An 18,122-nucleotide genomic window follows, 5' to 3' on the forward strand; every position below is an offset into this window, starting at 1 on the left:
CCTCTGGTAAATGCCACAAGGAATAAGCAGTGTTGACCTTGGGAGACACGGGGGGCCGGATTTGAGGGTGTCTTTTAAAAAGCCTGGGTGTGTAATTGAGTAGAGCGGTGGGGTGGCTGGCTTTGATGGTGTTCGCACAAGCACATGTGAGCAGGAGTGCGTGCACAGAACAGTGAGGGAACACACACAGAAAAAAGGCGAGCAAAGGACCGGGATACACACAGACAAACAAATGCATGAATTTGTGGGCTGCTCACACTCACAAATACACACAAATTCCACCTGTAGGCCAATATCAATGTATTCAATAAAGCACACACATGCAGGGAGTCATCAGCAGGACTCCTAAAGGGAATAGCCAAGAGGTTTGGTAGACTGAGTGGGGTTTCAGAGCAGCCGTTGGCACCTTGAGGCTCATCTTCACCCACACAGATCAGAGTGAGCCCAGTTTTCCTCTAAGAAGCCCTCCAGTCGTCAGCACAGCCGGTCCAAAACACCAGCTTTGATGAGGGTTCAATGCAACTAACAAATGTCCCACCCCAAGACATCATTAGTTCAATTTTGGAATTAAAGCCAGTGGTCTGTTGGACCCTGACAACTCTTTTCTTGCATTCATCTGCACTCAATGCTGTCATATTTACCTGCTCTTGCAACTGTCAAACAGTAAGAAAAGTCAATCTAACATTCTAGTTTTAGTTTACAGTTTACATCTGAATTGCAGAATTACAACTTAACATGTTTTTAATTACAACTTATGAAATTTATAGTGGCTTAAGAAAATATGTGAGGTGAAAGTTTAGTTGCAAACTGTTGATTGGCATGCTATAATGACAGCTATTGCCAGCAATTTTGCTCAGCTGATTAAACTAATTCTGAGTTATAACAGCTAGAAAACTACACAAACAATTATTTTTTTTTTGACTGTTGCCTTGTTATGCTCTCTGTATGTTTGTGAAAATAGGCAGCAGGCTTTGTCTTTTAGCTACTAAAAAACACCCAGAAAGTGGTGGATGCTACACCAGATAAATAATATAGGCTATCTTTTCATATCAGTTTTGGGCAACCAGCTAGCATGTAGCTCAGTAGTTCACAAGTGTAACAGACAGCAGACAAAGTTGTCTGAATCTCATGTTAAACTCTAAGTACATCATATCACCATTTTAAGCTGATCACCTTCAAAGCTCTGATTATGGACCTCTCTGGATCCAGAGAGGAGAAGCAGTCTGTTCAGTCTGTTAAGCTAACATAAATGTTAGCTTAAAGCAGCTAAAGTGCAGAGCTGTCAACAGTACCATTAAGTTATATTCATTCAAAGGTCAGTCAGTCGGTTTTAAGGCAGTGAGATGACATATGAAGTCAGCAGAAGGACACAAGTGGCTGTAACTGAAGCAAAGTTTTGAAAATGTTTGAACTTCAGCAAAAAAATTGACACTTATGTACAGTTGGTACAGTGGCTGTTTGGGGCAAACTTAGACTGACTCCACAAATAATTAAGCAGTCAAATTTGCATGATTAATGCAAGGCAATTGTAGTCTATTATGTCATAGCTGTAATTGTCTTTACTAACTGGAGAGCTACGTAGCTGTTCAATAAAAAGTCACTTTTTATGATTATGTTTGAATTATTGGATAATATTACCTCTACGAAGGTGAACTTGCCAAGTTTAATCAGAAGTTGGCTTTTCTGACTGCTTTGAACCATGGAAGGATCTCGACAACAAGCGATACTTTTATCTGATTCTGTTCATGGAAGAAACTGATTTAATTAGTGATTATCTTGTTTAATACTATGTAGACCACAACCACAGGCTTGGAGTTTATTTATTTTTAAAAAATCACAATTTAAACTTCAATCATAATATTGATCAGAAAAAATTAGATGTTTAAACTCTCATTATGTAAATTTCAGCAATAATTTGATGAAAAAGTAAGTTATCTTTCCTATCAGCCCCTCTAAAAATCCAAAGGAAGTGCAATTGTTCAAAAACTATATCTCAACTTCAGCTCTCTTCACTTTAATTGGAATAAGGTCAGCAATTATCTTGGAAGAGACGGTGCTGGCTTAGATGAGAAATGGCAGACATTAAGTAAAACAAGACAAGAACATTGGCCATCAAGGCCATCTGCTTCCCGTGATCATTTTCAGGAGGTCTAACCGGCTTGTCCTTTTGAAGGTAATTAAAGACACACCTACCGATTCTGGAGGTATATCAAAAGTGGAATTAATTAATATCAGCCTCTAAGACACATCAGTGTGCTCCGTCCAACAACAGAGTTGAAAAAACACAGATGCAAGAGTAGAGCCACACAGGGAGTTCTCTAACCAGTACATCAGCCTCATTTTGGATAACTAAAAGACGGTTTACAGTGTTGCGTCCAAGTAGGACAATAATATCTAATGATCCAATGTGATTACAAAATGTTCATGGTGACGAGGAGCCATCATGTAAAGGATTCATTTGGTTTACATTTTGTTTCTACTAATGCAACGGTAGACTAGGCCACAGGAGTAAGGCCTAATCTAATTTAATTTATCAATAATATCAATCACAAGGCTTTACACAAGGTAGACATTTTCCATCTGTTCTTCACATTGAAATTACTCCATGATCACAAACACAGTGAAATTGCATTAAATGATATCAAGGAGTAATTTAGGAAGCCAATTAGGGTGGCCTAAGGGTCTGTCGGATTATTTCTTATAATTGGAATCTGCTACAGTTGGAAATAGTAGCAGATCTATAATTGCACAGGCGAGTGAAATCCATGACTGCATGTTTGATGAGGCACTTTTTAGCCCTGCAGGAGTCTCCTCTGCCTGACTGCTGCTGTTAAAATCCTGACAGGACCTGCGGGTCAAAAAGGTCCGAGAACTCGTCTGCCTTCTGGTGCAAAACAAACACTGTGTTTATGCTGTTATGCAGACTAGTGTTTGTTTTCATAGCATTTTCCATATAATGAATACCAGAAAGTTAACAAAGTAATTAAAAGTAATTTCTGTTACTTTACAGTGACTGACGTCTCACTTAATATTGCTTTGTGCTAATGAGGTGAAGCCCAGACAATCTGCTCGCCGAACTGGGTAAAACAAACACTAATGAAGTATTTGCAAGCTGTGTTAGCGTTGCATGTATGTGAGGCTGGGGGTGGGAGTGGGTGGGAGGCTGTTCAAACAATTTCTGTACATATGCGTACATACAGAAAGTGGAGAATGTCCAACAAACAGTAATTTTCTTTTATTATGTTGTGCTGCCTGTCTATTCCTGGTAGTCATTCATTTTCTGTACATAGCTGTGCAAGCTGCTGAGTAACTCACTCTGGGTGAAGCGTGGGGGGTTGTCGTTGACGTCAGTAAGCCTGACAGTGACGGTGGTGGTCCCAGATAATCCTCCCAAGTGGCCTCCCATATCCTTGGCCTGGAGCAACACCAGGTATTGGTCCTGGGTTTCCCTGTCCATGTCAGGCACAGCTGTGCGCAGAATACCTGGAGAGCACACACACAAAGAATAGCATCAGGGTGGCAGTGATGCATTATAAAGCAGGGGGAAAAAAAGGTTTTTACTGCAGTGAAATGGCACCAAATGACCATAATATATTTATGTGGGACAAAAGGTTTCTTTTTAATCAATATTTATGACTCAGTGATTACCAGGTACTGAACCCTCTGGCTTCCAAAATTCTGGTCTGTGTTCAGTTTTGGAACAAAAGGTCCCTGCACATTGGGATCACATCCAGATTTTCAGCTACTTAAATGTAGAAGAATGGTATCACAACATGATAGTTTATCTTTTCAATATACATTTGTAGGCACCACTTTCTGATGAAGCATAATTTGTCTCTTATTCTAAATCTTTAATAAATCTCAATACAATGGACAATTCATTTATTAACACCTTTTATAATTCAAGCCTTTATTAATGACTTACTATCATTTACAGTATAACTGCAGACCTGATGGCTTATTATAAAGTGATAAATCCATCTACCTTTTTCTTATCTATGAGTCAGGGGCAACTGGTTTAGCTGTTTCTCTATAATAAAACTGCAAGTCCAATTCATAACTGCAGATATCATATGACTTGGATTACTGAGAATCTTAATAGACACCATGACCTTCTATTAATAACTTATTAACATTAGATTACATCAGATCTGATTGCACATTATGAACTGACAAAGTCATGACCCTTTATAAAAGACTTCATCAAGACTGCAGTTATGCATGTTAGTAAGTCATTAATAAAGGGTCATGGGTTTCTTGCTGTCCAATATGACACTTAGCCTGAAGTTATATATGTTAATAAGACCTTATTTAATGGAGTTTGGTCCAGATGCTCTGCAGCTGTTTGCAGGAAGGTAACTGGTAAAACAGCTACTAAGACAGAAAGTTAGGCTGCAGCCAGATGGATTTTTCACATTCTGGCAAGTCAAACATTGGTCTGACTTATATATGACTTGACTGATTTATAAAGCATCAATAAACCATTTAGAAGCCATTACTGAAAGCACAACTAATAAACCCTTCATAAAATATGCCTCATTACAAATTGGTGCCAATTCCTATGATGTAATGTACTCATACTTTCTGTAATGATAGGTCTGTATTTTTACTTATTGATTTAATTCATGCACGTAAACAGGCTGTAAGCTGTGCCATCAAACAGTAAGTGTTGTCAGCAGCTCCTTGATCATTATCTAAGGAAACTCCATAGCTTCGGTTTTAGTAATTTCATTGTTTTCACTCTAATTGACGGATTAAGACCCCTTGAGCTATTGAAGGCCTTTCAAAACCTATTGGACAATGTCAAAATGCATTGTCATCAGGCTGAAGACGTGACTACTTTCCCTGACAGTCTGACAGCTTTCCTGACATTTCGGAGACTCTCACTTTCCATTTGACAGCAACAATATATTACTTAATGTCCCGTTAAAGGCGCTCAAAAATACACAAATACGCACATATAAACACAGATGTGTGAAGAAGCTCATATGGAAAAGATAAATCACCAAACGGCGACAGCCAGACGTGCTGACAGAGCGGAAAATCTCGTTCTGTATCTCACACTCTTTAACGGCACACCGAGGCGCATCACATTCAACATCGATCACCTCCTCTGTGTAAATGACCTCATTGTGCCACATATGACTAGGTGTCACACATCAACTGCTGGCTGCTCTTGCCGAACATTAGCCAAAACACCGGCCTGGATGACTTAGCAGCTCAAGGTGAATCACATTCAACAGGGGCTGTTTTGAATGCTAACTAACAAGCAGGAATATGTCTGGGTTTCTGAGCAGAATTCATAAGCAAACAAACTGAATACATGAGCAAGTGCGCTCGCCTTGGAGTGTACATTTTGAATAAGACCTTTGGTGATGGAGCTGACGAGAAACAGGATGATTGAAAACGGGAGATGGAGAGCGGCGGGAGGAGGGGAGAAGAGAGCAGACACGTTCAGAATACTAAACCTCGTCTAATAGCACCGTGTCACGGCTAATACACACTGGGTGGAATTAGGCTTATATTCCCCAATTAGCATTTCAAAAAGTGCTGCAGCTCTCTTAGCTCGTTGAAGCAGTCCTCACATGTCAGTGCAATCAATTACTAAACATTGACATTCAATGAGCAAAACAGCAAATATGGGCCACCTTTGACCCGTGTGGGCAAAATAAACACTCACATGCAGGCTCAAAAAAACTAACAACTGCAACAGCCTCATAGTGAGCTAAAATCTAAGTTTTTCTACGCATGTGCCAGTCAAAACAGCATCTAAAGCATCAGACAGGATCCATTTCCCTCCAAGGTGCAATGCTAAAAAAGTTATCATCATAAAATAGAAAATAAAGCACCCTCCATCAGTGTTCACCCTCCGCTCAACTAAAAAAACTTTTTGCCCTTGGGTGACATGCGTGACACTGAGGCATATCGAGAACACACACAGCAGACGGGTCCTTTGAGCCCTCTGTAATCTGTCCTGTGTAATAGTTCACAAACCTCTGCTGACATCTCTCTTTCAACACATGTCTTTTTGTTTTCGCTTCATCCAGAAATAATAACATTAGGCTGCTGCTGCGTTTTGTTCCGTGCACACAGGCCCTGGAAGCATGAATACATTTCTGCCAACTCATACTGGGATGAACCAGGGAGTGGGGAACACTGGGAGAGGGGGAGATGTGTTAGTGTGTGTGTGTGTGTGTGTGTGCTTAAGTATGTGTGTGTGTTTGAGAGGAGGGTGGTTGAGGGGACCCAAGAGGGAAAAGGGAAGTGGGAAAGATAGATGACTAAGTGTGACAAGAGAGCGAGGGATGCACGAGGGGGAAAAGTGTTAGTTTGAACGCTTGTACGAGTGTGTGTGCATAGATGTGAGTGAGCGAAAGAAAGCCAAGGTGGAGAGAGAGAGCGATTCTCTCCACCCCCTCAGATTCTCAGATTTTTAACTCTGCCTGTGTTTGCATGTTCATACACCTGCATGTAGGTGTGAGTCCACCCTCGCATGCTCTGTGTGTTTATGTGTGTGTGTCATTCATGACTAAATTGGCTTGCTTGTACGGTACATTTGTTTACATTCCACATCTCGAGTATATTTGCTTTTCTGCAGCATGCGTGTATTTGCTTTTCAACATCTGTGCGTCTTTTACACTTCTCGGCCCATGTGTGTAGCGCGAGGCACAGATTCAGACGTGAACACACACACACACATACACACACAGATATATAAACACACTCACCTGTCTGGGGATCAACTGAGAAGTACTGTTGGCCCTGCACCAGTGTGTACACTAGCTTGGCGCTGTTCCCATAAGTCGGGTCATCAGCATCTGTCGCTGTCACCTGGATTATAGACGTGCCTGCGGGGAGGAGACATGAGGAAGGAGGGAGGAAAGGAGGGAGATGAAGAAGAGGAGAGAGGGAGAGTGAGAAGGGAGAGGGTAATGAGGTAGGAAAAGCAGAAGAAAAGAGAGTTTTGAAGCGAAGAAAAGAGAAAGAAAGGGGAAAAGCACAAAAGACAAAGTCAAAACAAGGCAGAGATGGAGCTAAGTGGACAGAATACAGCAGCACTTTAAGTGCATAAGAAAGCTTTATATCAAGACAACCTCCACTTTTCTCTCCCACTCCTTTTTCAATCTCTTTCAGACAGCAGTGTGACGAATACTGTATTTGCCCCCCTACACACACACACACACACACACACACACACACCTTCTCCCTCCTCTATCCTGCTGCTCACCTTCCTGCCTCTCTCCCCCCTGATTCCCTCTGTCTCACTTCATTTCTCTTCATCTCCGTCTCCAATTCCCTTTTGCTCCCTTTCTCAATCGGACCGTCTGCCTCCCTCTCACTCTCTTAAAGCTTCTTTCTACGGATCATGGAGTGTCAATTTGGCACAGACATTTTTGAACTTGTGGGCAAAAAATGGAAATATATAAAATACAGTAAAAATATTTCATATACAGTGTATTGATACTGTATAAATACATCTTTATATATAAGTGGAGGGGAAGCAACTATTCCCTGTGGGACTCCAGACGAACAAGACAGGAGGAAGAAGGGGATTTGTGAGAGCAGCTGCTATTTTATTTCTGATCAAAGCTCTGACAGTATCTCTATGGGAAAGATACATGTAGGTTGAGTGTGTGTTTGTGTGTGAGGAAGACGGAGAGGCGGGCATGTGATCATCTGGTTGTTGATACATTACAGGTAGTTGAGAATTAGAGGGGTTATTGACAGATGGCAGATGTAATGTCTGTAGGGATTGCACCAGAGAGAGCTGAAGAAGGAGAGAGACTGTGTATGTGTGTGAGGAAAAGAGAGAGAGAAATGTTATTCTACATGCTACTCCTAAGCAGGTTCGGAGTCTATAGTGTGTTCAATCTGCAAAAAAATGACTGGGTTAAAGGATAATTCTGTTTTACAACTTATTTTGTAGCTTTACTCACCCTCTCTGTTGGTTATGATAACATCATACTCACAGAGTAAGGTTTTAAATAAACCAACAGCCAGATTATCTAAACCACCTTAACTAGAGATAAAACCGAACATGACTACAACCGTAATGTTGATAAAAATAACTTATTGCATAAGAAAACTGTGTTAGAACATAACTACAGTAATTATTGTAGATCAAAGATGAAATGGGAGAACTAGCACTGTTGTTGTGTTCCCAGGTTTCAGCAATGAGTGTAATGTTATCATAATCAACACAAATGATGGTCAAACCTACAAAATTCAGACCCAAGTTTAAATAAACCAGAATGATCCTTTAAGTATACTTAGAAGAGTCCGTATGCATACTAAGAAATGTTTGGTTTTTGAGTGTTCTGTTTATGTGCTCCGCCGTCCCACAATGCAATGCCAAAATGAAATGGAGGAGCCGCTCACAGCTGCAAAAGATTAAAGCAAATTGTAGATGGTTGTGAGACAACTCGAGGAGAACAGCAAAATAATAATCAAATCTTTGGACGAGCACTTTGTGCAGTTAAATCAGTGCAGCGGTGGCATTCACGCAGCAGTTTGACTCCTGTCTGTCTGCACATGTACGGTAATGCATAATTTTGTGTTAAACTGCATTGATGAGTATCTCATTTTTGACCTGTTTTCAGATGTTTGATCATTATTTTTAATCCATGCTCAATTTCGATTTTTTTGCTATCCAGCTAGAGAAAAACACTTTCACAGCACTATCTGCAATTTCTGTTTTTATTTCAAAGCACACGCTCACCATACCAGCCTAGCTCCCAGACTGACACAAGCTACAAAGTGTCCCTTATTGAATCACTTAATGTTTCACTTTTCACTATACATTTTGTAGATAAGTGCAGGGGGGGGGGCATAAGTAGATAAGTAGACAGGAATGCTTCTTTTGACAGCAGTAAAAACTAATCAGACTTAGAGATCAAACAGTTTGGCTGTGAGGTTGATGCAAAAAGTGCAAAGGCGGAGGCAAACCTATTGGTATTCAGCCTGCCAGCCGTGCTATACAGCCAGTCACACTCCACAAGGATCAAATATTCACACTGCCAAGCATCCATCTGGAACCATAAGACATCTGTCCTCTTGGGGAAAGGATCAGGAATCATACTCTCTCGCTCTCTCTCTGTATACAGTATATATATATTTATATATATATATATATATATATATATATATATATATGTATGTATGTGTGTGTGTGTGTGTGTGTTGGATTTTTAACATTTATACTCAAGGTTAAACTTTAACTGTGAGTCATTCTCCCAGAATGCCGATACACATCTGGCAAAATGTTTATATGCAGTCGTGTGAATCCAACGCAAAACAGTTTTAGACACAAATTTCAAGCAGGAAACTGGCTCAGTTCCAGCGCACCTTGCATCAGTGTCTCATTGCCGTAGATGAGACACCACACACACACCCCTCTCCTCCCCACCCCCACCCTCGCCCTTAAATGTCTCGTGTAACGAGTCTTTGATAGGATCCTCACAGCAGCACTATCTCCTCAGTCACGCCTGCTGCAAAGCGCCTTGGTAAATATTGAATCGTCAAGTAAATATTGAATCCATGATTGACTGAACAACTCAATCTGAAGACTGAGCTGCTATGAAGAGCAGACGCTCATAAGGCGGCTGATAGGATTACTAAATAGTGCTCGTCATCATCGCCCCCTCTCCTTGGGCCTTGCCCCGGCAGTCTGCTGGCAGGGTCGTTATTCTAATCTGAATTAAACAATGTAGTGCAAGAGGGACCTTGATGTTGGAAAAAAATCTTTAAGAGGCAGATAGCAAGGACTTGGGCCCAAATTTCCTGAACTTTTCTAAACTAACCAGTTTAAGGGTGAATTATTTAAAATAATACCCTCTTCTCTGGCCAAAGTTTTCTTGAAAGCAATTCTCCTTGCTTTTAAAAGGCAAGAGTGCTCCTTCGAAGTAGAACCCATTTTCAAGGGGCAGAGCGGAGTTTAAATGGAGATTAGAGTACTTTTCGTACATACAAACTGTTTCCTACAGGCACTCAGCAGTCATGCTCTGAATTACAATCTCAGACAGTTATTGTCAGTCCAATACCTTACTGCAATATGTGTGCAAAAAGTGCTCCTATCTCCACTCCTTACCTCTTATTTCATTTCTATTCCGAGCACTTCTGTCACATTGTACATGATCTTTCTGAGGTCATAGAAATATTATCAGGTCACTGTGGCTGCGGCACGCACTCTGTCACCGCTTTACAAGTGAAAATCATTTTTGTCAAAGGATCAGATGAGTTTATAATCCTTTATCATTTCTTGTTAAATTTGGGAAAAGTGTAATTTCTCATATTTGTATGAAATTATACCCGAATATCAAAGAGTTTCACTGCTTTTGCCACTCTGTCTCAGTGGATTTAGTTGACAAACGGTATTGTGGTTTTTTGGGGGAAGTAAACATTATTTGATACACAAACAGTTGTCATAAATCATTGCCAACAGGAAACAAGACAGTGTTTGCACAGGAATTTCATCACTGTATGTCCAGATTTAGATTTTTACTAGTGCAGTGCCCGTTCAAAACGTGCCTGTTCGGAACGGGCCAATTGCTTATTATTTCTCAAGAACCACATATATCTATATATGTAAATATATCAATTGACAAACGTATCAATTAGAATGATAAGGAATTAATAAATAAAATGGTTTAAATGCAGACAGAAACTTCACCAGTGAGACTAAACTGAGGTTGAATCATAGACGCAGTTTACAGCCTTCCATTGGTTAATTCTGCTGCCAATCAAACATGTCTGCAGTCCTATTTGCTAGTTTTACTGCCTCCGCCTCTTTTTTTATCCTCTGTGCACTCGTTCTTTCTTCTCAGGCAGTTTGTCCCGCTCAGCAAGTCAGAGCCCAGAAGCCCCACCCCACTGTGATATGTCGGTGTTCATATCAAACGGCCCCTGCTGCACTCAGAGACGGAGCTAAACAGCTCGCTGTTCGCTTGTTTATTCAAAGTTAATTAAACGTGTCGCGTGTCCAAACAACTTCACACTTGACTCTGCACCTCCTTTGGTCCTCAGCAGTACACCGGTCGAGTGTGAACTCCAGTCAGAGTCCAGAAACCCCGCCCTGCTGTGATGTGATGGTATTTATATGAAATAGCCACCACTGCACTCAGACATGGAGCTGAGTGGCTCGCTGTTCGCTTGTTTATTCCAAGTTTATTCATACTAAACATGTCGCGTGTCCAAATTGCACCAAATTCGACACTGCACTCCCTTGTGTCCCCAGCGATACACCCGCCAAAGGTGAAGTATATCGGATGAGCGGTTCTCGAGATATGCAAAGGACAAACATACATACAGACAGACAGACAGACAGACAGACAGACAGACAGACAGACGGACAGATATTCCTTGCTTTATACAGAGACATGGTCTACCAACTGAGGTATCCATGATCAACTTTTGATGGATTTTAGGGAAACAGGCTTTTCTTTTACACCATAAATGTCATAGTGGTTGAATTTATTTCTTTAGACGAATCCATATATCTGCTACAGTAAAAACATTTCACAGTGTACAGCATTGCTTCAAAAACTGCACTGAGGGCTCGATTTTCCTGAAAGTGGGTGCATACACAAAACCACAGGTGGGTGTAACCGATTAAATTCTTTCAATTTTGGTTCACACAGGCACAAACACAACCCCCCGCAATGTGGAAAAGAGATTGGAGGAGGATGAATATATTATTAGTAAGTGGAATAGTTTATTCGCAGGTGGAGTAGGGCGGGTTTTAGTTACGGTCAGTCACATCAGCTCCTCATCCCCTTTAAAAGCAGCAGACAGTTTCCTAATGAGCTGAGAGGAAAGTAGAAAACTGTTCTTCTGTGGAGGGAGCAGAGTCCCAAAGCAGCAACACAGTATACAGCACTTGAATACAGCAACCCTAATAGGCAGATTATGTCTTCTTTTAGTGTACTACACTAAAATGTGGGACTGTTTGCATATATTTTTGTGTGCTCAAGTGATTAAAAGCATTGTATTCAGTTAGGCATATCTGTGTGCTGTACATTTACATGCACACAATCAAGCCACAACTGCAAATGCTGTGATAAAAACAATGTGTGTTTAAGTCATTTGCATAAGTGCAGAAACTGGGACCTCCTCATAATAACAATAGCCATATAATCATTATTATAATAGGCCACACTGTATGACCAGTGCATAATTACAAGCTGCATATCTGTTAAATTAGAGACCGCAGATAGAATGCATCAACTGTATCATTCCTGCTGCTGTATAATGGCCACAGGTATTTAATCAACAACAGGGAAGGGTCTCATACATCCTACCAGCAGTTGTGGTGACATTACTATTAAAAAGTCAGCCATTAATCTAACCCATTACAGATTCTGCCTGCGTCGCCTTTAAATTGTATTTCCATTTGCATTTGATTTTGGGATTTTGGGAGAGGTCTGTGTTTGCATATCCGCCAACTTGATCCATGAAATTTTTTTTCTCTGTCTGGTCTGAGCAGGCGGAAACGGAGATGCAATTTCATGCCAAAAAGAGTAATAAAATTGAACATCACCGCTTGACCTGCTTGCTCCCCACAAAAAGTGGAGACCAAGTGAATTTGAGTACTCATATAAAACGTCTACAGAAATCATATACTGTTTTATGTAAAATGCATACTTAGCCTCTGCTACTGATATAAGTTGTTGAAGGCAGATATAGCATGTGTCCTACGTATAAAAATATTATAGCAGTACACATATCCTTCACCTTGTGCCACTTTTAGTTTATAACTGCACTGAAGGTCCCTTAATAAACTCTGTTACAATCTGAGAAGGGCGCCCAGGACTCCCCAGATCCTTGTATTCTGACTTGTGCTACATGGACGCACAGCTCTGGTGGAACAATGCAGGTGGGAATATTTCACTATTTCATATTTTGCACCCTCTTTGCGCCTGCCAACCAGTTTGCCAGACGTCTAACATTGTGGCTCTCAGAGTACCTTGACTTTGCAAAAGTCTACAAACCTAAAGAGAAACCCAATGTAGATCAAACAGGGCTCTTATTAACATATCATATGGACATGCATCACTGAATTGTTCATTCATTAGACCTAGAGCAGGTTAATCTCTGTTTTTACTTAATTATATTTCAGCATATTAAGTGCTATAATTTGGAAATCACTGGAGGCATAAGATGCTGCTTGTTTTGAATACAATATCAGTTCAGCTCAGCAAAATGGAATTGTCAAGACAATAGCATAGCACTGAGCTGAATTGTAGTGAAGTCGGTCTGAAAGTCAGCCTATTCAATTTTACAAATTATTTTTTCACTTTGAGTGTATAACTTAACCTTGATTACAAGCCACAGTGATGTTGATAAGAATGTACTACATAATTTAGCATTTAGCATGAGAGTTTAGCAATGTGAGAACAGAATGTATGATATCTAATCGTGTCAGTTTTGAATTTGAAAATGATCATATAAAGAGGTCTTTTCACACGTATTTCAAAAATGCACTTTCAAGAAAAAATGAATAATTTAGAATTTTTAATCACATTTTATGCTGGATTGAAGGAGTAAGGTTTTTTTGTGACAGATAAAACAAACTCATGTGGAATGTGGAACAGGTACATCATCATGAAGACTGTTGTTTTTGCTGTGGCTACAGTGCAGTGATGATACGAATAAAAAAACGACAGCTTTGGGGAACAGTGTTCATCAAAATTCAGGATTCCTTTTTATCAGCAGCAGTAAGCTATGTAAAGTTGTTTTGATATTAGGATTCAGGACTGAGAATCCATATTTAGTTATAAATAAACTCTCCTCCACTCTAATGTCGCATTCTGAAAACTATCCATGTATTCAACCCACAGTATTGTATTAAACCTTCATAAATATGGCAGGCAAAATCTATTTTAGAATTCATTTTGATGGAGGCTAAAAAGGCTATGTATTAAATAGTAATACATTGTGAATGGAATACTGGCAGGCACTAATGTTATGGCACTGGTGTTGGTATAATAGCAGCATAACTGCAGCTGTCTGAACCCCATATTGAAGACATCTATGGCTACATTAACTTGTCCTTTCTATTTCAAATATTAGTTCATGTCCCACACTCATCTTGAGAGGTTTCAAAATCCCAACGTTGTGTACATTATTTGTTTAATTTAGCTGCCAATAATTGACATTTTGTGTTTCCAGTATATCACACATTTGTCTCAGTGTAAGGGAGTTTGTGTGCAAGATATACAGACTCTACTATACTTGAGTGTTGAATAAAATACCTTCAGACAATTCAGTCCTCTGAGATAGAAATAATAAAACATACTGTCTAGCTGTGGTCGGGGGAAACATCCATCATTTTGGAGCTTGACGGCAGTGAATGGCTGGTACTTTATCCTGATTAAACAGAAAACCAATCAATTGCTATAGCCTTAGTTTGTATACAGAATGTGACTTCAATCAATCAATCAAGGTAAGTTCATATCCAAGCTATTAGGATGATTTTTTTTTTATCATTATTGCTCTTACTGCTCTTATATCACAGCAGAGAGAGACATCAAAGATAGGATAGAGAAATGTGTGTGACATGTAAGAACAATTGCAGGCTGGAGGATGTCGGAACCACACAGTTTGTGCCTCAGCCATCTGAGCAACCAGGAAAACTCCCCAAATCCAGGATTTTAATTATGTTACCTCATGTTCAGCTTTGCATAAAGGTTACTTGGTCAAACGATTATAATAACTACAAGACATCCATGTCTGCTTATCTCTGGACTGAAGATTAAACTAAACCACCATTCTACTACAAAAGATGTTAACATTCACTACTATCTGGATGGCAGATGGCACTGCAGTGGCAATTTGTTCATGGTATAACTGCGGGGAAGATGCAACAAATTGGGTTTCTGTGGACTACTGAGCATATCAGATCACAGCAGAAAGTTCAGATGATGATATTATGGGACAATTTTGAGTCTCTTTCCTTGCAGGTACTAGTGCAACTAGTTTTTGAACTGGAATTTGTTTTCTTGACAGGTGCAAGGACACAAGAATTAATTAAAACTTTTTTATGGCATTGTTCAATATAAAATACATTATGAAATAAATAATCATAAAAATATTAATATATTTCAAAACCAATATATTATAAAATGATGTCATTAATTTTCAAATGACCTTAACTATTATTTTGTTTTATTATTCTAGAGTTTTATTGGAGTCCATTTTTGCTTCAAAATGCCCTATTTTAAAAGTCTATTTTTATTTCATAATGTCACTTTTCATGACAGTGGAATTACACACTGTCACAAGTGACAGCCCCCTCACTTTTCAACCATGTGCCCTCAGCCTCCCAGCAGGCTAACCAACTGCCATCAAGCTAGCTGCTGTAGATCCATTTGGATACAGCAACCAGACAGAAAGACTGTCACTGTGTCCAAAATCACTCCCTATTTACCAGTGCACTATATTCACTATTCAACATTTCACTTGTGACTGAAATTTATTCCTGCAGTGGGAGGAAAAAACAGTCTATGGTATGTACAGTGCACTAGTTTCTGCTAACAATCCCTCAATTTAATGCTTCAGATGTCATACAGTGGGTGTGAAAATTACAGTCATGAGACCAGAAACCTGTGTCTGATATCTCTGTAATGTTTTTTTTTTTTTTTTGTAGGGGTAACACTGAATTAACCAGCTAGCTGCTGATGCTAACAGTGGCTCTTCACTTTATTGAGTAATAAATAGTTCAGAAAACAACACCGCTAGTTGGCTGGCTAGTTAAGTAGCATGTGTAGCCTAGTTTAATACAAGTCTAGCTAAATAAAAGGAAAGGTTAGTAACTGAACTGTAAATGTGCACTATTTACAGCAGTAGTCTAGTTAGTTGATGAATTACTTTGACATTGTTTTTGCTCTAGCTAACAAGAGCTAGCTGGCTAACTTTTGGTAACAGTTGATGAGACTGCTAAGAAGCTGAGGGCATACTTGATTGGCTGAAAGGTGAGGGGGCAATAGTAACAATATTTTCCATAACAATGAATTGAGTCTTGATTATTTATTAAATTTCACAGTGTATTGGTTTTATTAATTTATTTAATATTGGACACTTTGGAACTCCATACTCTGCTCCTCCTTGGCCCTGAATAAATTCTAAACCAACTGTCCCACTGCCCACCCAGCAACCAATACCTATATTTGCCATCTCAGGCACAGTGGCGCTGTAGGGGCCTTCGTCAAAGACAGGTGGGTTGTCGTTGATGTCCTGCACCCGAATTATGAACTGTGACGACGGCTCCAGGGCACGGTCCGTCTGCCTGTCGGTGGCTGTGGCAATGAGACGGTACTCGTCCTTTTCCTCACGGTCCAGTGGCTTGGTGACGTGGATGTTACCCGTCTTCTCGTCTATCACAAAGACCGAACCCGCCCCCTCGCCTCGCAGGACATATTTAGTGCGTCCATCATTCCTGTCCATGTCAGTGTGGAGCTAGGTGAGAGAAGATGTATAGAGAGGGGGAAGAAAAGAAGGGAAAGGAAGACAAAATGGAAGCACGAAGGAGGAAATGGGTGGAAGTAGAAAGTGGATTGTGAGACAGATAGGAACATAAAGGGTGGGAAAGAAAGACAAAGAGTAAACACCAGTTAAAAATTAAGTTTGTTTTTTTTTCAAGACAGGCAGTGGAGACAAAACAAGCAGATTATCCTCTGCATGCCTCCAGGATATAATGAATTTAAACAGAGGCAGACAAAAGAAATACGTACAATACCTCCCTCTCACCCACTGTCTCACATACACTTTCCTTCCACTCTACTGTGGCTCATCTCTCTATTCCTGCAGCATAGCAGTTATGAACCAGGATCTCCTTAATCTCAATGATATCCAGAACACATGCTCTTCTGCTCACTCTTAAAGCCTCTATTCACTTCCAAGCAGCTGTGGATGGCGACAGCTTATTAGTCTGTGCACATGCAGTGCCCTGGCTATTTAATGAAAGCACCAAATCAAAGGAATAATGAACAGTAGGCCAATCAATTATTCCCTAACTAATAGGTGTGTATGAGGGAGAGTGGAGTTGTGCATGGTAGTGGGACATGCTGTATCGATCACAGCCCTGTGTTGAGCTTTATTGGATCAGTGCCTGGCGGGATGGCAGAGAAGCGTAGCGACCAGCCTCCTCTCATGCAGGGAGAGGTAATATCAGGGAAGGCTCCACACTGTCCTCCATCCCCGACAAGAGAGACACGCCAGCGGGATGCGCCCAGCACATCAAGATTCAATCTCATTACCCCGCACCTACGTGGATCGAATAGTAACTGTGACAAAAAAAGTGTTAAATTAGCCCTCACTCGCAAGAAAGTGCGACATTGTGACTTTAGTTGGAGAGAGGAGCGGAGAGCCGGCTGGGGAGGGGATGAGGGTTTAGCTCAAGGAAGCATTGTTGCCTGGCAACAGCTAAGCACATTTGCTAAATGAAATGAGAATGGATACTGTGAATCGAAATGTTCATTTACTTTGAGGATTGCCATTTTTCAAGGGGGGAAATAGCGTGGATACGGCAGCTTCCTGGGGGGTAAACGATAAGTACGGATGTTGACAAGGTTGTTTATGGCTAAGAAAGTAATCATAAGTTCAGACTGTTTGAAAGTTGAAAGCTAAAACTGTGTGAACAAATTTGGCACAAAGTCAAAAGTTAAACAAGAATTCACCTTCAAAAGATCCCTCTATTTAAATGACAATGCAAATTGGGAAATCTGAAAGCACTCTAGCCAGCAGAGAGGGAGCTGTGTTAAAGCAGAATGCACTTAGGAAACTAGAAAAAGACCTAGTCCTGGTTTGAAGGCTTTTCTCTGTACCCATGCACAGTATACAGTAATGTTACTGAAGGGGTTATCTTTAATCAGCTATGCCACAAACTAGCCTTAGCATGCTCATCCTAGCTCGGTTTCTGAAGTTATCTCTAGAAACTATTGAAAGTGATCGTGTGTTAAAGTGATTCTCCATCCTTGTAAGCCTTTAAGGTAGATGTAAAAACTCATAAAAAAGTAAACTTATGTTACAACCATTTATTTCTAACTAAAAGATTTTCATGTCAGTCTTCATGAACAACTCTGTCAAGCTCTTGAGCAGGTGCTCCTTTGAGTATTGCTTCAAATGGT

The 18,122-nt window shown here is 40.2% G+C and overlaps 1 protein-coding gene across 1 annotated transcript in view; it reads right to left on the reverse strand.

Annotated features, from left to right (window-relative positions):
• Positions 1-18,122, reverse strand: part of LOC122993879 — a 158,516-nt gene that overhangs the window by 48,340 nt on the left and 92,054 nt on the right. The window contains exons 5-7 of the mRNA XM_044368322.1: positions 16,158-16,452; positions 6,729-6,848; positions 3,316-3,483 (exon numbers count right to left, since the gene is read on the reverse strand). Of these exons, the coding sequence (XP_044224257.1) occupies positions 3,316-3,483; positions 6,729-6,848; positions 16,158-16,452 (583 nt within the window). The remainder of the gene's footprint in view (positions 1-3,315; positions 3,484-6,728; positions 6,849-16,157; positions 16,453-18,122) is intronic.

The sequence above is a fragment of the Thunnus albacares genome, chromosome 12 (genome assembly GCF_914725855.1).
Source record: "Thunnus albacares chromosome 12, fThuAlb1.1, whole genome shotgun sequence".
Lineage (NCBI taxonomy): Eukaryota > Metazoa > Chordata > Actinopteri > Scombriformes > Scombridae > Thunnus > Thunnus albacares.